The sequence below is a fragment of the Lipotes vexillifer genome, unplaced genomic scaffold, assembly GCF_000442215.2.
Source record: "Lipotes vexillifer unplaced genomic scaffold, Lipotes_vexillifer_v1.1 scaffold710, whole genome shotgun sequence".
NCBI classification, from domain to species: Eukaryota; Metazoa; Chordata; class Mammalia; order Artiodactyla; family Lipotidae; genus Lipotes; species Lipotes vexillifer.
Genome location: NW_006789347.1, coordinates 248,971 through 272,071, shown reverse-complemented (window position 1 = coordinate 272,071; position 23,101 = coordinate 248,971). Strand labels below are relative to the sequence as shown.

Sequence of the window (23,101 nt, the reverse complement as noted above, 5' to 3'; positions counted from 1 at the left end):
AAACTGTTCTTTGTTTGCATGTGTTTGATCAAGAATCCTGTTATCAGAAACCTTATGACAAGTTAGTTTCAATCACAGAAAGATTTACTCTCCTTGCAAAAATCTGTTTCTAATATTCTGGCATGCTATACCAAATTCTGATCAAAAAGCCACAATTACTTGATTTAAAAGCTGGCAGGCAAGTCATTTGTCTAAGGTTCAACTTAGTAACTCACTCCTAACTTGCCTGAATTTAATCATGAACTTTAACTTCCACTGAGGAGGAAAAAAAATTTTTAAACAGCTAAATCTGAAGAAATATTAAACTTAACAAAGACAAACTTTCAAGGCACCATTTAAATGTTAAAGTTGAACTAGATGTCTTCCTTACCTATATCATACAAAGTCCTATATTTTACCTAAAATCCCAGCTCTGTCACCTGATATTACTGTTTAATAATTTACCTTTTACAGAGACCTATATTGCTATGTTAAAGACTTTTTCAATTTGACATTTTATGGAATCAAAGACTCTTCTTTTCCCTTAAACCCACATCCATGTTCCTTAAAATAAACATTTTTTTCTCTAAAGTCTCTAAAATCTAGACTCTACAATCTAGACAGATAATGGTTAAGAACATGGGCTCGAATCCCAGCTCTGCCTCTTAAGAGTTGTGTTATCTTGTGCAAGTCATTTACCATTTAAGCTTCAGTTCCTGATTTATAATTGAATGGGGTTAATAACAATACTTACTTCATAGGGATATATACAGTTAATGCATATAAAAAGCTTAGAAGTACCTGGCTTCTAGGAATTGGTCAGTAAATTAAATTCTTCAAAAAATATTTACTGAACACCTACTAGGAGCTAGCACTGTTCTAGGTACTGCAGATATAGTTGCACTGATTATTAAATGTAATTCTAGCCATTATGGAACTTACATTTCTCTTGGGGGAGACAGACAACTAAAAATACATCATACAATATAATGTCAGGTAAACATAACCATAACAAAGAGAAATTAAGAAGAGGGGAACATAAGGAGGTAAGGTGTTATTTCACACATGGTAGTCAGAAAAGGCCTCTCTGATGAAATGACATTTGAACAGAGACTAAACTAAATAAAGAACAGGCCCTGTGCATCCCAAACTGTTTCCTAATTATAAAGATGATGATTATGAGTGATAAAAAACCCTTGTACAACATGACCTTCACTCCCATATCTTTACACAGTCTTTGGGAGGTAGTATAGGAGAAATCAGCCAGTGGAGGGTGGGCATGAGTGGGTAGGGCACTCATTAGCTTTATTATCATGAGAAAGTTAAATACTTTCTCTAATTTAGATTGCCTAGTTTCCTGTACCTCTGGAGGTAAGAAAGAGACTACCTTGGCCACTGTGTGCTCTAGTTAGGCATATGATGTTATACATACATTCTCATGGGTAAGAGAGAAATAAATGGAAAGAGAGAAGTAAGTTACTATAAACAGAAATTATATTGACACCAAAATAGCATTCATGTAGGCTAAAATTGAAGTCTGGCAAGATGGAAATTAGATGTTTTACAGCACATTATATGGTCAAAGACATTAACTTCTTACACAAATTAAATCAAGAAGGAGATTCCAGTTATAAGAGTACAAATACTTCCCAAAGGAAGATACATAACAGATAATACCACCATAAAAAAATCCGTATCAATTTGTTCTCCACTCATAATTGAAAACTATCTACTTTCATAACCTCTGCTTTGTGATTTTCTTTTAAAAGAGTGATATGATTCTTTAAATCAAATGCATAACAATATTTACCACACACTGAGATAGTTACTTGCATATTTCAAATATCAGTACTTTAGATCAGGTTAATAGCTAGATTAACTTTGAATTTCTACCTCATAAAACAATCATATGTAGCCCCTTAATCTTCTATAGCTTTCAGTTTAGTTATTTTCATAGATAGTGCTATAAAATGATGGGATATTCAGCTCCACAGCCAGTGCTGGGGGTTTGGGAGAAAGAGAATAATTGGCTATGTAACAGTCCAGAGAATCTACTCCATTTATCTAAGCTCATTTCATGGACAATTTTATATTATGAGGGATATAGCTTTATTTGCAATTATATGCTCCTACCCAAGCCCAGATGAGCATTTTTATGTGCCTCTTTTATGGCTTTGATCTCTCAGTTTAGACCTGGCTAAGCAAGGAGACAATGTAAATATTAGGTTGGCTTGTGAAATGAGACGTCACTATCTCTGAAAACTCAGGTGTATCTCATTAACCTAACGCGGTAAAAAGTATCTTCACTGCAGTGAACTTTACTTCATATTGGGATATACTGGAATTGAGTTCAAACTTTCCCATGTACAATTAAGTATACAAAACTCCTGTCACTTAAAGTGCTGGAGGAAGGGCAGTGGTGAAGAGATGTCAAAGGACCACCAGATTTATGGTTTGAGCAGCTGGGTATTTGGTGGTACCACTTATTAAAAAGGAAGAACAAATTTTGTACTTAAAAGTGATAAACTCAGTTTTAGGTGAAAAGTAGAAAATTTTTAGATGTGGGAAAGATATATATCTGAGCTGGAAATATAAATTTGCAAGTCACTGATGTATTAATAGCAAATGAAGCCAAGAGAATAGATGACCTTGACTAAAAAAACAAACTCTTAGAATTCTGTAAAACAACAGCAGTTATTCGTTGATGAAAGAGAAAACATTAATAGACCTTTTTTTTTTTTTACTAGAGATAAAATATGACAACCTGTTCCAGACTAAAGGAGAATATTTATAGGGTTTTTTTGCAATTAAACGTAAAAAAAAGTGACTGGAAAAATATGAACAAAGAATGAGCCCATCTCATAATTCTAGAAAATTATGCAAGAAAGACAATTACTTAGCCACAGAATTAACATTTAGCAACTGACTGTTAAAATCTTCTGTGAGCAGAATGCTAAAACTCAGCCCCTCAATAAAGACTGAGTAATATAATACAAGTACAAATACAGACACTATGTTCCAGACTAACAAAGGGAAATATAACAATTGTTTTTTTTTTTTTTTTTTTTTTTTTTTTTTGCGGTACGCGGGCCTCTCACTGTTGTGGCCTCTCCCGTTGCGGAGCACAGGCTCCGGATGCACAGGCTCAGCGGCCACGGCTCACGGGCCCAGCAGCTCCGCGGCACGTGGGATCTTCCCAGACCGGGGCACGAACCCGCGTCCCCTGCATAGGCAGGCGGACTCTCAACCACTGCGCCACCAGGGAAGCCCAACAATTGTTTTTTAAGTTTTAAATTTTAAAAGTTTTTTAAATTTTAGGTGAATTTGGATTATATACTAGCATTCTTGGGAATAACACTTGCTTCATATTAAAAGTCATCCCTAGATATGTAAACCTCAAATCGGCAAATATTAACCTACCAGGTTTTATGACTTTCCTATTTCTACACTGTTCTTCACATGAGACGGTCCCCAAAGGAAAGGGACTTTTGTTGACCCCAACCCAATTCCTGGAACATTAAAAATACTCAGAAGTTAAGCCAGCTCCATTGTTCCTCCCAGGCCAGGCCCCACAGGTTTTACCTTACAAACACAAACCTGCCTCATACCCATTCCCTACCTCGCAAATCTCTTAAAGCTCATGAAAGCAATCTGTTCTGTGATATATCTTAGAGGTAAAAATGACCTAGAACAATCTCTTGCCCAGCTACCTGGTTGTACATAGCGAAGTTATAATTTACTGCCTTTGTGAAGAGTAGTGTAGTTTTAAAAAATTCCAGTGTCTTATAATATATTGTAACCTTAACACCCAAAATTAAAATTCGAATTTACTCTTAATTGCTGGACATTTTCTTTGACTTCTGCATCTCAGAATCTTTTATAAACTGAGCCTTTAAAGTCTGAACTTATAGTGTGAAGGAAGGCCTCCAGTCTTTCAAGAAAAACTGGGAAGGAAAAAGAAAAAAAACAGGCCATTTGCAAACACTGAATAAAAAGGTAACCCATCTCCCATCTTAATAAAACCAAGGAAATTCCATGTTTTGACTATAATTGTTTCCAAACTTCTATAAATAATCTAAGAACTTTATTTACTGTGGGGAATAACTCATAAAACAGTCTCAAAAAAAAAAAGGTGAATATATGCACCTACCTTAGGAATAGGATTCAGCAGAACTGCACCTGATTTCTTAGTGATGACCTGTTTGGTTGTATAGTGATGGTCTATAAGTTGAGGGATATTTGAAAACCCAGTGCCTTCAAAACGATACATGTTCTGGAGAAAGGACAATAAAGTAGAATAAATATGAAGACATTGCTTCGGCAACATTACGTTCATCAATAAAGTTCCATTTAAGAAAAACTATTATTACACAACAATGTGAAGATACTGAACACTACTGAACTATTATACACTTAAAAATGGTTATGATGGTAAAAATAAAAATAAACAAAATTCCAACATGCTAAAAAAATTTACCTTTGCATCAAGAAATTAATTTTCATAATGACTAAATATAATTCAGATGGTTAAAAAATAAAAAAGAAGAAAAAGAAAAACTTACAGACCTGGAATGCATTTTGCTAAAATAATAACCAAAAGAAATAAAGCACGGGATACGTTTAAGTTAAGGAACAAGAAATATGTGTATATATGTTTGCTTATATGTTCCATTTGATAAAATTTTCAAGATAAAAAATGTCAAAAGGTTGAGGAAATATATCCAATATAATAATAAGTATTTTAAGAATACCTCTGATGATCATTTATTTCCCTTTTATCAATACAGTATTGATTGGTTTTTCTCCACTGGGGTTATTCATGTATTATTCTTTCACCAAAACCACACAGTCATTCACATTCACTTACATTTGATAAAGAAATAAAATGCAGCAGACACAAAACTGCATATATCAGCATAGTCAAATCATAGCACTTTTGATTTCAAAACATCAAGTTAGTAACATTTTGCCAAACTCTGTCAAGACCCCTTTTCTCTGTCTTCATATTTCAAACAGGCATGTAGGTGAGTAATCATAGGGATGAATTGATGGCAATAAGTTTAGCAAAGAAAAAATATCTTATTGGGCCTATTTTTCAATGCAAAAAGTGTTACAATACAGTGTGATGTAATAACAGCTTCCATTTGATTGTTCACAAAGAATTCACCTGTATGTATACGGGTGATGTGTACAAATACAGATACAAATGTGCTCCATTTTAAGAAAGCTCTATGCTAAGAAATAAGAAATTTCAAAACTCTCTAAATTTGGATACTATTTACATTACTGGAAGATTATTTTCCCAGTTAAAGGATAAAAAACGCAAAGTTCCTTTTCCATAATATAAAATTAGATTCAATTTACCAGAATCTAATTTATATACAACTTTTTAAATGAATATTTTCGTTTCATCAAGTGAGGAACAAACATGCGTTAGCTTATTTTAACACTTAACTATATAGTTCAACTCAAGGCAGTTTGTGTTAGGGTCAATTCAAGGCAGTTGTTAATAAACTGACTAAAGAATTGTTGCATACAACAGCCAGGCCTGCTATGATATATTAGTAAAGATAATTAAGAATATTTCACACTAAGGACAGTAGTCTATTACTAGATGTGCAATGCACTGAGCAATTTCTCTCAATGCCTCAGTTTATTTCAAAATAGAAATAATATTTGGACGTCCTCACAGAAAAAGTGTGAGGCCTGAACAAGTATTAACATGCAAACCACTGCTTAGTATACAGTACATGGTACACACTCAATTATTAAGTCATCATACAAATAATAAACCTTGGATTACAAAAATAATTCCAAATCTGGATATATGATAAGAAACATTTTCAAAGGACATTTAAAAGTGTAAATTACATGTTCTCAAGGAATAATGATTATCTGTAAATAACCAAATATCCTAGAAGGCATTCTTATATGAAAATAAGACATGAAGAAAGGTAAAATGTTATAGATGTGTAACATGTAATAATAACAGTAATATCTGAAGCAAATATATGGTCTTGTATACTTGAAAGTTCCTGAGAGTAGATATTAAGCATTCCCACACACACACACAAAAAGAGTTAATTACGTAGGATGATGGTTGTGTTAATTACCTTGATCTTGGCAATCATTCTACTATGTGTACCAAATCATCATGTTGTACACTTTACATATATACAATTATATTTGCTTATTATTCCTCAATGAAGTATGTGTGTGTGTGTGTATGTGTGTGTGTGTGTGTGTATACACACACACACACATACACACACACACACACTGTTTCTCCCTTTATCTTTCTTCAGTCTCTTAATAAAGAGCCAGGAAATCCTGTTATAACAGACTATTCCATTATTTCGCACAAAATTTTTACCTCCCTCAGAATAAAAGCCTAAGTCTTTACCATGGTCTTTAGGGCCCTCTAATCTGTCCTCTATCATCTCTCTCACCTCATCTCTTACCAAATCCCCCATCCCCGCTCAGTCCCCTCCAGCCACACTCATTTTCTTCTTGTTTTATAAACACACTACACACATTCCCTCCTCAGGGAGTTTACACTTGCTGCTTGAAATAGTTCCTTGGATGGCCGTTTGGGTAATGGCTCCTATACTTCCTTCTAGTCATTCATCAAATGTCACCTTTTCAGTGAGGTCTACTCAGGCCATCCAATATCCATTTTCTCACCCCAGCTAAACTTCTTACCTCCTTTTCCTTACTAAATTTTTCTCCTTAGAATTTATCACTATCTAACATCACATATATTTCACTTAATTATCTTGTTTATTGCCTATCTCCTCCTCTAGAATATAAGCTCATGAGATGATAAATTTTTATCTTTGTTTTGTTCATCAGAGTATCCCTCTGGTCAAGAACAGTGCCTGGCATATATTACCTGGATAAATAAAAGTGTGTGAAATAAATGAAATGCAATGCATATAAAATGACTATAAAGTTAAAGTAAGACAACTTAACATAGAAATGAATACTGGAAAGTTCATACACTCACACAAACTCAAGATGCCCCTGTAGAATGTTTAATAAAAAGTAAGTAATGAGATGAAGTTCACACAGAATGAAATTTTAAAATCAGCCACTAGTGTCATAAAGCCTTATATAAATTTCTAATATACCTCTTATAACTAGAGAAATAGAGAATAAAATAATAGGAATTTTCAGTTTCCCTTAAGAACATATCTAGTTTTTAATCTAAAGGTAGTTTTCTGCCATTGATGCAGTAATCATGATGAACTAATACAGTGAGTAATACAAGCAGCAGTACTTCCTTCATGGGCTAAAATGAGAAACTGATTCCTAGCAAGTATTTGTTTAAAACAATTCCTCTGACATCAGTGAGGTTCTGAGTCCTAACACAGTGCAAAACCAATTAACTCACTTCCTTAAAGATGAAGATAATGTAATGAATCTAAAAATGATGCTATGGCTGTTTGCTTATAAAGTTCACCTAAGCAACTAAGGTCAGGAATAATACATTCACGGAACCCTCATGCACTGCTGATGGGAATGTAAACTGGTGCAGCCACCGTGGAAAAAAGTTTGGAGTTTCCTCAAAAAACTAAAAAGAGAACTACCATATGATGCAGCAATTCAACTTCTTGGTATTTTTCTGAAGAAAATAAAAACAGTAATTAGAAAAGATACATGTACCCCTATGTTTACTACAGCATTATTTACAATAACCAAGGTATGGAAGAGACCTAAGTGTCCATCAATAGATGAATGGATAAAGAAGAATGCATAAAAATCAAGATACACACACACACAATGCAATATTACTCAGCCATAAAAAAGAATGAAACCTTGCCATTTGCAACAACATGGACGGACTTAGAGGGTATCATGCTAAGTGAAATAAGTCAGAGAAAGATAAATATTATATGTGGAATCTAAAAAACAAAACAAACAAGCATAACAAAATAGAAACAGACTCATAGATACAGGAAAGAAATTGGTGGTTGCCAGAGGGGAAGAGGGTAGAGGGATGAAAGAAATAGGTAAAGGAGATTAAGAGGTACATATTTCAAGCTAAACAACAAATAAGTCATGAGAATGTATTGTACAGGATAGGGAATATAGTCAATAATATTGTAATAACTTTGTATAGTGACAGATGGTAAAGACTTGTGATCATTTTGTAGTGTACACAAATATCAAATTACTATGATGTACACCTGGAACAAATATAATATTAGAAGTCAACTGTACTACAATTAAAAATTAAAAAAGAGGGCTTCCCTGGTGGCGCAGTGGTTGAGAGTCCGCCTGCCGATGCAGGGGACACGGGTTCGTGCCCTGGTCCGGGAAGATCCCACATGCCGCGGAGCGGCTGGGCCCGTGAGCCATGGCCGCTGAGCCTGCGCGTCCGGAGCCTGTGATCCGCAACGGGAGAGGCCACAGCAGTGAGAGGCCCGCGTACCACAAAAAAAAAAAAAAAAAAAAAAAAAAAAAAAAAAAAAAAAGAATACATTCACCAAAAATGTTGAGGACTTGTTTCTTGATACATTCAAAATTCTGAATATTACATTTGACTTTGTACAAATCTGTGTAAATTTCTTACAGTTCAGATGACCTGAGGTTGGGTTCACATATAGAGAATTCTTTTTAAAGTTTTTCTACATAGCTTTACTAATAATGTGACAGAGAGAATCCACATTAACTTTCAAATAAGAGATTTCTCTTTGGAGGTACTAATGATCTCTTATGTGAATTCCAAAAGAAGCAATAAAAAATAGTAGTAAAAAATAAATTTCTACAAATTTCTACAAAGATCATTTTGTTGATAGTCATTTGTATTACATTTTAAAAAACCATGTAATATATCATTAAAAAATAATAAGTATAAATAAAAAATGTTATGAATCAATCTTTGTAAAATAAGAATTACATAGTTGCACATAATTAAAATATATTTTTAAGATCTCAAAGAATATACAGTGAGCCCGTAAGGAGGTATTAACTGTGAAGCACATGTTCTGTGATACATATTTCTGAATTTTTACTAAGAGTATGCATTATTTTTGTTTTTAAAACATTCACTATATCTAGAATTCATTCCTGATTTATCACTGTGCTACTTAAGAATCAATCATGCATACAGATTAAAAAAATAAAAAGAAGAATCAGATTTTGTTGCTACACATATTTCCAGAGGACTATTATTATGCAAGGAAGTCAGACAGAACAGAATAAGCACACAAAAATGAGAAGGGGATTCAATGAATGTGTAATTTGAAATATTATGCCTGAGTAGATCTCCTGAAAAACCATCAAGGATAAGCACGCATAAGAAAAAAATAAAAAGGAAAGAGGGAAAATCATTTCTGAAAGAGGCCAAGATGAATAAGCTGAATAAAAACAAAAGGCTAGAACACTCCTTTTTTGGGTAATACCCAACAATAAAAATGTAAAACATAAATTTTAGCTTTCTCAAATAAAAAAAGCACATTGACTAGTTATATTACTAGTTAAACCAGTAAACAGGAAGGATTGTTGGGGAATCTGAGGAATAAAATTAATAAGATTTTGGTAAGGCTTTTCCTAGTTAACTTTCATTCATTCTTCAGATGTTGTCTCAAACGTAAGTTTTCCAGTTAAAAGTGTTCATAGCACTGTGTATCTTTACAGCACTTAATAGATTTTATAATTACATATACTGCGTGTGATTTACGAATGACCGTGAGCCTCCCCACTAGACTGTAAGCTCCACCATTATATCTCTGGGTCTTAAAAGTACTCACTCAATTATTATTTCCTGGAAACTAATTAATAAGGATTTGGAATGGCTTTGCTTTATTGTTAAGAAGGAAGTCTCCTAGGTCCCTAATTGTGTGTCTGGGGCACAGAAAATGATATCTTATGCTGATTTCATTTTGACTTCAAGGAACGTATTGTCTTCTCTTGAATCTTTGAATGGCTGGAGTAAAATAATCTTAAGTGTACAAGGATAAGAACACAAACTTGGAATTGTCATACAAACAAGTTTTGGGTCTGTATATACTTTCACCTAGCCTTTCTTAAGATCCACAGTATGAATTTAAAAGGTAGTTCAAAGGGCCTAGAGATTGTGGCAAAAAAACCAAAGTAAACCTGTCTGGTACATTCAGAGACTACATCCATCACTTTAAAGTGAAACTCAGCACATGATACACATCCAATAGATATCTGTTGAATGAACTGATGATACAATACACTGAGCTACCCAATTTCACATAGTAACTACTCACAGCCTCCACTTCTGTGCTATTTTTGTTTTATTGGCCCGTATCCCTGGACTCTATAGAATACTTGCTCAATTAGTATTTTTTGATTGAAATGAATGAAGAAATAAAAAAGGATGATATGCCATTGCATAGAGGATGTTCCCCCAGGTTTTATTTTAAAATATTAACATCACCAGATGTTAATTCAAATGTTTGGCTCAATTATCCTTAAATCTTCATCTTTAATGTTTCTCCGTTCATGAATTCTACTAATGTCTCACCTAGCAGGTCTTAAGCTCACCGAGCAGTAGGCCATACATATTCAGTTTCACCTCCCTATACTGCATAACATGATACTCTGCCAAAATGTGTTTTTAGCAAATATGTGTCAGATAAGTAAGATTAGAGAAATATGAATTGGTATTTTCCTATTAATAATAGCACAAAAAGTTTTTTTCTGAAGTACTTTGTTTTATCACTTCTTTTTGTTTATCTTATACAAAAGCAAGGATTTGATTATATATTAACATCAAATGAAACAATGCTATTTGAATCTCTATGAAAATCTGTCAATATTTATGACAAAAGATAAACAGTTTTAGGTACAAACTCTAACTGTGGCTTTACATCAAGCACCATAAACAGGTTAGTAACTATGGAATAAGTCAGTAAATAACACTAGAATTACACTGAGATTCAGATACTTAGCTATGCTTAATATATCTGACTTTATGAAATTAATGTAATTAGTGTCCAATAAAAAGTACAGTTCTCCTTGCTTGAACTAGCTAAAACACCAGATATTCTCTGCTAGAGTAGTAAAAAATGTAAAAATCTAAAGTATCTGCATCCATCTTGATCAGTCATAATGTTCACAGCATGCAGAGTTTCACATCAGGTTAAAAAAATAACTGTGATATGCATACAAAAAATAAAGTTTCAAAACAACTGCCAAACTAGACTCTAGCTGACAGAGATAATGTTGCTAAAAATAACGTTATTTGTGATCAATGAATACCTCAAACTTAAATATATAAATTCTAAAACAATACTTTCATTACTATTTAAATTTCACAAATAAATCTCAATAGGAATCAAAAAGAAAATTTTTAAGTTAACTTCTCCAATTACACTGATATTTCATACAAAGTACATTTGTATGTTTTTCCAAATAAAGTGTTCAAACAATGGTATAAATGCCTAATGATTTGCATAGCACTTCACACATTACAAAGAATATATTCACTGTTTGACTCTCACAATCAGTGTATCAGCTATTACCCCCAATTACTTCTTAAACCAGAGCTTGTAAAGTACAGATCTGGGCCTGAAACTCAAGTTTTCATTGACTATTATGTGACTCTTTTTCCACAAAATCCTATATTTCTTTATGTCTTCCTCACTTAGGACACCTGACCCCACATTTATGTACAGCTTTTATAATCTACTAATGGATTATAAATTCATTGATTGGAATAAAATAGGCAATCATTAAATATCTGGTAATGACTTCCCCCATTTATAAACCCCTTCCAGACAACAGGTATATGAGGAAGGAAATGGGATAATTTTAGACCAAGTAAGATTCACCTGCACAAGAAGAAAAAGAATTAAAATTTCCCCAAACAGTCGATTTCACCTTAAAACTCTTATTTTTCAACTGATTGAAGAACTCAACGTTATATAATGAGGGCAAATTAAATAAAATTAGGCAGTGGAAAACCTGAGGCATTTACAGAAATACAAGTACTCTCTTCTTTAAGAGATCTTTGCAAAATTTCTTCCTTTCAAGAGGAAGCCGAATAAAATCTTTAAATGTGAACTTGTAACAATATCTTATTTTTAGAATATATTATGCTGTTCACTTTAGTTACTTAAATCAAAATGGCAATATTAAAGACAAGTGATAATTTGCAAGTGGACCCTTTCCATTTTGTTTCTAAAAGTACTACGTTAAATTCCTACAGTTACATTTTAAACTATAAGAGGTAATAAGGGAAATATTTCAGTCATTTAATGTATGACATATTTCAAAGAGTAACTTTTAGAGCTTAGAAAATAGAAGGAAAGATTCATATAAGTTGTAGTTTATAGTTTACCTACCATCTTTCCTTCTACAATTCTCATACCATTTTATAAATATTGTCAACATGGTCATTGGTTGTAATAAGGAAGGTTATCTACATACATAATTTAAAGGCACATACAAATTTAAAGAAAGTAAGGGATGACATACTATTAGAAACAGTAGGTTGGATGTATAAGAGTAGGCAAATATAATTATCAAGTTGAGGTCTGAATACTATGCAAAATTAACAAGTAGTATGAAAATTATAATATATACTTTAATATACTTATTTTAACCCATCTGAACAGCATCTATTTTCATTTAACTATAATCCCTAGATGTGACTATACTAAATGCAACTTTTAAATGGTTACTTTTACGGTATGTGAATTTCACCTCAGAATTATATCTATATAGTATATAGATAATATAATATGCAATATATATTATCACTAGATGAACTTATATATATGTGAACTATATATGAACTTGAACATATATGTTCCTAAAACCCCCTGAAGTTCATCTAATGATAATGGTTCAATCTTCTTGTACGGTACTTAGCATCACTATAGTGCCTGGACATAAACTGAAATCCTACAGACAGCCAGCCTGAAAATGCATGCCATTTGATATGATGGGATAAAAAAAATGACAAATAGAGGCATCAATTCCTTCCTATGCCAAAAATATTAAAAATTTCTCAGTGGGTAAAGTTAAACAAAATTTTGAGATCACTCTTCATCTGTTGAATGCTTAATAAAGCATGTAACAAATAAGTTTACAATACTTAAACTTCAATAAATAAATCAGTATTAGAACAAGCAATATGCCCAGATCATTAAAAAAATTTTTCGATTTCTATTTATTGTTCATTAATGCCAACAAATAATAGCTTATACATAAGTGGGAAAAAACCCTTAATCCTCAAAGAATCATAAACACAATTCAACTATCACTGTCCCATTCATTAAGGTATTTCATTATTACTATTTAATAAAATATTCTTAAAAATCTCTCATGGTAACATTTTTGAGCAATTTCAAGGGCTGGTTTCAAGAGCATAAAATTCATAATTAAGTTTCTCTAAAAAAATTATGATAATCACATTATTTCTTTTTATTTTTAATATAAAGGATCTTTAATGTTCAAAGTTAACTTAAAACATTAAATATTTATGTATTTAAATTTAATGTAAATTGTAACAACTATTCTTAATTTTAAAATATGTATTTCCTTAAAAAGGTTAAAATTTTAGTGAATTTTAGAGCACTCTACTTACGGAATTCAGAAAAAAGAAAAATTAAGTGCTAAAGTTAGTGTTACAGGCATTTATCACAAATTATTCATCATTTATTACAATTATACCTCAATTAACTATATCAAAATATACATATAAACTAAATTGGAAACGTACATCAACAAATTGTATGATAAAGTGTCTCCTTTGTCCATCAGAAAATACAGAAAGGACATATTCACCAGGTTTCCCATGACTCTCTCGCACCAAGAAGTCTCCTTGTTGTTTTAACAGATCTTGCGCTTCTATTCTGGGAATTGCACCATGGTACCAATCCTGTTCTGCCAGAGGCTTCTCAATTATGGGGATCGTATCACAGAACTTGAGCAAATATTGAAAAAAAACTAAATTAGAGAAAATAGCAATTTTTTTCTGGTAAGGCTAACAGCAATTATAAATACCTCTTACCTATGTTCTTCCCTTTAATTAACCAATTAAAAGTTATATGATAAATCTGAAATTTTCATAATTTTTAAAGAAAATATGTCCTAGAGCACTGGTGCTGAAGCTTAGTACAAATACATATCCTTAAATACTTGAAGGTTATTTGTTTTTTCTATCATACATAGGTACACAAAACATCAACATTTAGAGTTGGCACTTATAGTCTTATTCACCATGTCATAAAATAAATCCATATATTTAAAACTTTTCAATCAGAGAATTATGATGAAAAGAGAGTATGATCAGAGAAATTTATCATAAAATAACTTCATTTTAAAAGTTGAGTTATATATTTTTATGGAATTAACTCTTAATCACATGGGCTGTGGACTGTCCACGTCATGGCTCCCAGGAGCACTAAGTCTTCATTTGATGCTGCTCTGTTGCTGTGCCTTCTCATTCTTATCCTTATTCCCCTGACTTCCTTAACCATTACCTCTGCCACATGGCTGGTCCTGATCCTGTACAGCAATGGCAGACAAAGCCTTAGGTGAAATAGCTTCATTGAAACCACCAATGTTCAATTACAAACACGGCAAAAACAAGGGAGGAATATAAGTCATGAGCACAGCAGGAAAACAAATTATCTGGTATTTTAGGAGGCCAAGTGCTAATAACAAATAGAGATAACTAAGAGCTGGTTATGTTTCGTTGAAAAGTTTCTAATTAATAATAGATGAAATCACACATTTTCTGATAGCAAAAAAGTAAAAAGTTTTTTGTTTGCTTATATTTATCACCCACAGAAACTAAATTGCCCCAGGCGGTAAGAGTACTTTATGGGTAAGGTATAATAATATGCACTAACTCTTAACATTCTCAAAATATAATATGCACGATGCCTCATGAGAAAGTAATTCATTAATTGGAAAAATCAGAATTAACAATAAATGAAAGACAAATATTCGCACATCAATCAGGTTTTTCAGGTTGATATTATGAACTCTACATAGGGACAAAATACGGTTACCTTGCTGGTAAATGAGAACTAGTTTTGAAGAGAGCCTGCATTGTTTTGTACCACACAAAGAGGCTTAAAACTTACTGGTCAAAGTTCCATTTTATATTATCCAAAACCCATCCGACTGATTTAAAAAAAGAACCTTGGGCTTCCCTGGTAGCGCAGTGGTTGAGAGTCCGCCTGCCGATGCAGGGGACACGGGTTCGTGCCCCGGTCCGGGAAGATCCCACATGCCGCGGAGCGGCTGGGCCCATGAGCCATGGCCGCTGAGCCTGCGAATCCGGAGCCTGTGCTCCGCAATGGGAGAGGCTACAACAGTGAGAGGCCCGCGTACCGCAAAAAAAAAAAAAAAAAAAAAAAGAACCTTGAGAAATCCCAATCAGACATTTTCAAAGAGTCCACAGTTTGGTTTCTACTTCTACCACTATGATATTCTTTAATTCTTTAATTGCATACATGATGTGACTGTACATGGAAATCATTTATAAGCTAAATAAGCCTTTTTCTTTTAGTACTAATTATGATAAATACTATATTTCAAAGAAATTTTAAATTGTGTTCCCAAAAATGGGATTAAAAAGTAAATTATATAAAGAACTAGCCACAACTATGAGATTAAAAATGTATTATTTTTAAAAACAAATGCATAATCCATACAAAATTAACTTTTTGTGTATACTGATACTAATAGTTTATAATTCTTAAAGTAGGTGGTCAAAATGATTAAATATTTCTTCAAAATTTTGTCACAGCGCATTTCAATACAGAAAATACTAAAATTTTTACTGTTATACAAATATTTCCAAGTCTCACCAATGGCAAAGTGTTTTATTGCTTTTTTCCAGAGGAAAAAAAAAATCAATAAAATAAGAAATTCAATGTCACCTCTTGGCAAAAAACTTTTTTATTATTATCTCTCAAAAAAGGATTACATAATAGAAAAGCATCACAAACAAGGATATCATATGCTTGATTTCTTGTCCTAATCAACATATCCTCCCAAATTTTGCTTTATTTAGAATTGTGAGAATGAAGAGCCTGGAGAATTCATTAAGTCAGAAGGGCATTTGAAATACAAAAGGTGAGCTAACATTGAGAAATTCATTTAAGGATTTGAAGGTGAGGAATACATTTGGGGGAAAAAATTTATGTTTGTTTCTTTGTTTAAAAAAGAGGAGTAAATAGGAAGGAACTTATATTGCTATTTCATAGGGATTACACGTCAGTCCTCTGGGTTTATTAGTTTCTTTTGGGTAGGAAGGGAAACTTATAGAGATCTTCTGTTCCTGGCTCCTAGACAATACTGCTACGAAATGTAAGGTGAACTCACTATGAGTGTGTATGTACATGTGTGACAGGCATACACAGGGAAAGGTTGTACTTATCCTATGCCTGGTTCTATCAGGTCTTTCAGGGACTTCCCTGGAAACATTGGAAGGAACGTTTTAATTACTATGATTTCAATTATATTCCAATACAATTTTGCAAACTTGACAGTGATAGAAGCTGGATGTACCAGCAACAAAATCCCAGCATCCCAAAAGCCTTTATAATTACGTCAAAAATGAAATGAAGCTTTTTACTTCAAATATCACAGCTTTCTAAGCCTAAGTGGGGAAAGATTTTTCCTTGTCATTAAGTTATCTAAAATTTTTGCCAAAGATATGGGGAAGGGGAAGTCTCCTTTTTAAAATGTATAGTAATCCAATACAGTTAACAAGTTATACTTAATAAGACAAGCTTTTCTGATTGACTAGGCTAGCTGTTTAGTTAGTTATTTTCCCTGGGCCTTATTCTTAAAGAATATTCCAGCAAAAACATACTGAGCTTAGTGAAATAAAAAGATTGGTTTAAATGAAAATGCAATGAGGAGTCAGCACAAGAAAATGAAAATATTTTTTTCTTGACTTAAGAATAAGAGGCTATTTTTGTTCTTAGCCTAGTTCAGGCTAATTCCCAAGAATTCAATGAAGATTTGTATGCTTTTATCTCAAACATTTGAGCACAAGATGAGATCCTTTTTGAGAAGCAAAGACAAAAGTGTTTAAAAACAAAAATCAAAGTCTGAATCTTATTCAAATTAAGCACCCAAATACGAAACCATTAAAAAAAAAAAAACTAAAATATAACAGCATAGAAAATATATAAGTAAACCTCTCAATGACCTTCAACAAGCTAAATAAAACTTCAACATTAACATAAAAGTTTTTATGAATTTTTAATAACCTTAAAAGTGAATGTAATTCTTTAATATTCTTATATAAATTTAGTTATTAATTTAATAATCTAAGTAATGAATTATTTCAGATCTAGTATAATAATATACTATGGTGACTACAAGTAACTCACAGGATTTTAAACATTTCTCAAAAATTCCATAATGACTCCTTTAATTTTAAAGCTATATATCACTGGGAAATTTTACGGGGAGATTAAGAATCAAATGTCATATAATCAAAAGAAAGAGAAGCACCAAATACTTGCAAAGGGTGGGAAATATCGGCCTACTGAAAAGGAATCTGCCTGATGGTACTAAAAGCTACTTTCACTGAAAGGGCAATGTAACCATAGGTAGGAAAAATGTATTTTATACCAATTAGAGTTTGATAGTTGAACAAATGCATAACATAAAATGAAAACATGAAAAATAATGCTCTTCCTGCCACATTTTTGCAAATTTCTAAACAGTTATGTTTTGAATGCACTGAATGAGTTAATTATTAAAATAATGGAAAACAAAGATTATGTGGGATATTTGATCTTCATGATTGTTTGCCTTCATCTAGACAAACAGGATGTAAAACAATGGTTCCATCGTTAACAGGCACTAAGGCCTATCTGTAAATTGACAAGTTCTGTTTTATTTTCAGCAATAAAGTAGAACTAACTGATCATTGTTTTCATACACTGATAGCTTATTTTTATTATAAATATACTTTACCTAATGTTCACTTTTCACTATGAAGCAACAAAATTCTTATGCGCAAATTTCTTAATTAACAATTTTTTGTACTTTTTGAAAATTTGAGTTTGTTCAGTCTTTAGCTAATAATATAACTATGGTCTATCATAATAACTAGGCAGAATTACATGCTGAACAAATTCACATTCTTATACAATTCTTCCCAAAACTTTATTTAAAAAGATACACACCTAGGCCAAACTCGAATATTACCTTACTTCCACTGCTTTCTATTTCCCTGATTGCCTATTTTTTTTTAATAACATCTTTATTGGAGTAGAATTGCTTTACAATAGTGTGTTAGTTTCTGCTTTATAACAAAGTGAATCAGCTATACATCTACATATACATATATCCCCATATCTCCTCCCTCTTGCATCTCCCTCCCACCCTCCCTATCCCACCCCTCTAGGTGGTCACAAAGCACCGAGCTGATCTCCCCGTGCTATGCGGCTGCTTCCCACTAGCTAGCTATTTTACATTTGAAAGTATATATAAGCCCATGACACTCGCTCACTTTGTCCCAGCTTACCGTTCCCCCTACCCAGTCCACAAGGCCATTCTTTACGTCTGCATCTTTATTCCTGTCCTCCCCTTAGGTTCTTCAGAAACATTGTTTTCTTTTAGATTCCACATATATGTGTTAGCATATGGTATTTGTTTTTCTCTTTCTGACTTACTTCACTCTGTATGACAGACTCTAGGTCCATCCACCTCACTACAAATAACTCAATTTCGTTTCTTTTTATAGCTGAGTAATATTCCATTGTATATATGTGCCACATCTTCTTTATCCATTCATCTGTCGATGGACACTTAGGTTGCTTCCATGTCCTGGCTATTGTAATAGAGCTGCAATGAACATTGCAGTACATGATGACTCTTTTTGAATTACAGTTTTCTCAGGGTATATGCCCAGTAATGGGATTACTGGGTCAGATGGTAATTCTATTTTTAGTATTTTAAGGAACCTCAATACTGTTCTGCATAGTGGCTGTATCAATTTACATTCCCACCAACAATGAAAGAGGGTTCCCTTTTCTCCACACCCTTTCCAGCATTCATTGTTTGTACATTTTTTGCTGATGGCCATTCTGACTGGTGTGAGGTGATACCTCATTGTAGTTTTGATTTGCATTCCTCTAATGATTAAAGATATTGAGCATTCTTTCATGTGTTTGTTGGCAATCTGTATATCTTCTTTGGAGAAATGTCTATATAGGTCTTCTGCCCATTTTTGGATTGGGTTTTTTGTTTTTTTGATATTGAGCTGCATGAGCTGTCTGTAAATTTTGGAGATTAATCCTTTGTCAGTTGCTTCATTTGCAAATATCTTCTGCCATTCTAAGGGTTGTCTTTTACATCTTGTTTATGGTTTCCTTTGCTGTGCAAAACTTTTTAAGTTTCATTAGGTCTCACTTGTTTATTTTTGGTTTTATTTCCATTTCTCTAGGAGGTGGGTCAAAAAGGATCTTACTGTGATTTATGTCATAGAGTGTTCTGCCTATGTTTTCCTCTAAGAGTTTTATAGTCTCTGGCCTTATATTTAGCTCTTTAATCCATTTTGAGTTTATTTTTGTGTATGGTGTTAGGGAGTGTTCTAATTTCATTCTTTTACATGTAGCTGTCCAGTTTTCCCAGCACCACTTAATGAAGAGGCTGTCTTTTCTCCATTGTATATTCTTGCCTCCTTTATCAAAGATAAGGTGACCATATGTGCATGGGTTTATCTCTGGGCTTACTATCCTGTTCCACTGATCTATATTTCTGTTTTTGTGTCAGTACCATACTGTCTTGATAACTGCAGCTTTGTAATACAGTCTGAAGTCAGGGAGTCTGATTCCTCCAGCTCCATTTTTCTTTCTCAAGATTGCTTTGGCTATTCAGGGTCTTTTGTGTTTCCATACAAATTGGGCAATTTTTTGTTCTAGTTCTGTGAAAAATTCCATTGGTACTTTGACAGGGATTGCATTGAATCTGTAGATTGCTTTGGGCAGTATAGTCATTTTCACAATGTTTATTCTTCCAATCCAAGATAATGGTATATCTCTCCATTTATTTTTTTATTTTATTTTTTCCCCCCGGTATGCAGGCCTCTCACTGTTGTGGCCTCTCCCGTTGCGGAGCACAGGCTCCGGACGCACAGGCCCAGCAGCCATGGCTCACGGGCCCAGCTGCTCTGCGGCATGTGGGATCTTCCCGGACCGGGGCACAAACCCGTGTCCCCTGCATCGGCAGGCAGACTCTCAACCACTGCGCCACCAGGGAAGCCCTCTCCCTTTATTTGTATCATCTTTAATTTCTTTCATCAGTGTCTTATAATTTTCTGCATACACGTCTTTTGTCTTCTTAGGTAGGTTTATTCCTAGGTTTTTTATTCTTTTTGTTGCAATGGTGAATAGGAGTATTTCCTTAATTTCTCTTTCAGATTTTTCATCATTATTGTATAGGAATGCAAGAGATTTCTGTGCATTAATTTGGTATCCTGCTACTTTACCAGATTCATTGATTAGCTCTAGTAGTTTTCTGGTTGCATCTTTAGGATTCTCTATGTATAGTATCATGTCATCAGCAAACAGTGATAGCTTTACTTCTTTTCTGATGTGGATACTTTTTATTTCTCTTTCTTCTCGGATTGCTGTTGCTAAAATGTCCAAAAGTCTGTTGAATACTGGGGGTGAGAGTGGGCAACCTTGTCTTGTTCCTGATATTAGTGGCAATGGTTTCACTTTTTCACCATTGAGAATGATGTTGGCTGTGTGTTTGTCATATATGGCCTCTATTATGTTGAAGTAACTTCCCTCTAGGCCTACTTTCTGGAGAGGTTTTATCATAAATGGCTGTTGAATTTTGTCGAAAGATTTCTCTGCATCTACTGAGATGATCATATGGTTTTTCTCCTTCAATTTGTTAATATGGTGTATCACACTGATTGATTTGCGTATATTGAAGAATCCTTGCATTCCTGGGGTAAACCTCACTTGATCATGGTGTATGATCCTTTTACTGTGCTGTTGGATTCTGTTCACTAGTATTTTGTTGAGGATTTTTGCATCTATGTTCAACAGTGATATTGGCCTGTAGTTTTCTTTCTTTGTGACACCTTTGTCTGGTTTTGGTATCAGGGTGATGGTGACCTCATAGAATGAGTTTGGGAGTGTTCCTCCCTCTGCTATATTTTGGAAGAGTTTGAGAAGGATAGGTTTTAGCTCCTCTCTAAATGTTTGATACAATTCGCCTGTGAAGCCATGTGGTCCTGGGCTTTTGTTTATTAGAAGATTTTTAATCACAGTCTCAATTTCAGTGCTTGTGATTGGTCTGTTTATATTTTCTTTTTCCTCCTGGTTCTGTCTTGGAAGGCTGTGTTCTTCTAATAATGTGTCCATTTCTTCCAAGTTGTCCATTTTATTGGCATATAGTTGCTTGTAGTAATCTCTCATGATCCTTTGTATTTCTCAGTGTCAGTTGTTACTTCTCCTTTTTCATTTCTAATTTTACTGATTTGAGTCTTCTCCTCTTTTTTCTTCATGAGTCTGGCTAATGGATTATCAATTTTGTTCATCTTCTCAAACGACCAGCTTTTAGTTTTATTGATCTTTGCTATTGTTTCCTTCATTTCCTTTTCATTTATTTCTGATCTTTATGATTTCTTTCCTTCTGCTAACTTTGGGGTGTTTTTGTTCTTCTTCCTCTAATTGCTTTAAGTATAAGGTTAGGTTGTTTATTGGAGATGTTTTTTGTTTCTTGAGGTAGGGCTGTATTGCTATAAACTTCCCTCTTAGAACTGCTTTTGCTGTATCCCATAGGTTTTGGGTCATCATGTTTTCACTGTCATTTGATTCTAGATATTTTTTGATTTCCTCTTTGGTTTCTTCAGTGATCTCTTGGTTATTAAGTAGTATATTGTTTAGCCTCCATGTGTTTGTATTTTTTACAGATTTTTTTTCCTGTAATCAATATCTAGTCTGATAGCGTTGTGGTCGGAAAAGATACTTCATATGATTTCAATTTTCTCAAATCTACCAAGGCTTGATTTGTGACCCAAGATATGATCTATCCTGGAGAAAGTTCCATGAGCACTTGAGAAGAAAGTGTATTCTGTTGTTTTTGGATGGAATGTCCTATAAATGTCAATTAAGTCCATCTTGTCTAATGTGTCATTTAAAGCTTATGTTTCCTTATTTATTTTCATTTTAGATAATCTGTCCATTGGTGAACGTGGGGTGTTAAAGTGCTCTACTATGATTGTGTTACTGCTGATTTTCCCTTTTATGGCTGTTAGCATTTGCCTTATGTATTGACGTGCTCCTATGTTGGGTGCATAAATATTTACAATTGTTATATCTTCTTCTTGGATTGATCCCTTGATCATTATGTAGTGTCCTTCTTTGTCTCTTGTAATAGTCTTTATTTTAAAGTCTATTTTGTCTGATATGAGAATCACTACTCCAGCTTTCTTTTGATTTCCATTTGCATGGAATAAGTTCTTCCAGCCCCTCACTTTCAGTCTGTATGTGTCACTAGGTCTGAAGTGGGTCACCAGTAGACAGCATACATACAGGTCTTGTTTTTGTATCCATTCAGCCAGTCTATGCCTTTTGGTTGGAGCACTTAATCCATTTACATTTCAGATAATTATTGATATGTATGTTCCTATTTTCTTAATTGTTTTGGGTTTGTTATTGTAGGTCTTTTCCTTCTCTTGTGTTTCCTGCCTAGAGAAGTTCCTTTAGCATTTGTTGTAAAGCTAGTTTGGTGGTGCTGAGCTCTCTCAGCTTTTGCTTGTCTGTAAAGGTTTTAATTTCCCCATCAAATCTGAGTGAGATCCTTGCTGGCTAGAGTAATCTTGGTTGTAGATTCTTCCCTTTTATCACTTTAAATATGTCCTGCCACTCCCTTCTGGCTTGCAGAGTTTCTGCTGAAAGATCAGCTGTTAATCTTATGGGGATTCCCTTGTATGTTGTTGTTTTTCCCTTGCTGCTTTTAATATTTTTTCTTTGTATTTAATTTCTGATAGTTTGATTAATATGTGTCTTGGTGTGTTTCTCCTTGGATTTATCCTGTATGGAACTCTCTGTGCTTCCTGGACTTGATTAACTATTTCCTTTCCCATATCAGGGAAGTTTTCAACTACAATCTCTTCAAATATTTTCTCAGTCCCTTTCTTTTC

General features: G+C 33.5%; 1 protein-coding gene across 2 annotated transcripts in view; it reads right to left on the bottom strand.

The window, feature by feature from the left end:
* The window catches only part of FER (FER tyrosine kinase), a 474,424-nt gene that overhangs the window by 221,391 nt on the left and 229,932 nt on the right, over positions 1–23,101 (bottom strand). For both annotated transcript variants that reach the window (XM_007462584.1, XM_007462585.1), the window contains 2 exons: positions 13,682–13,885; positions 4,130–4,252 (listed from right to left, as the gene is read on the bottom strand). In XM_007462584.1, the coding sequence (XP_007462646.1) occupies positions 4,130–4,252; positions 13,682–13,885 (327 nt within the window). The remainder of the gene's footprint in view (positions 1–4,129; positions 4,253–13,681; positions 13,886–23,101) is intronic.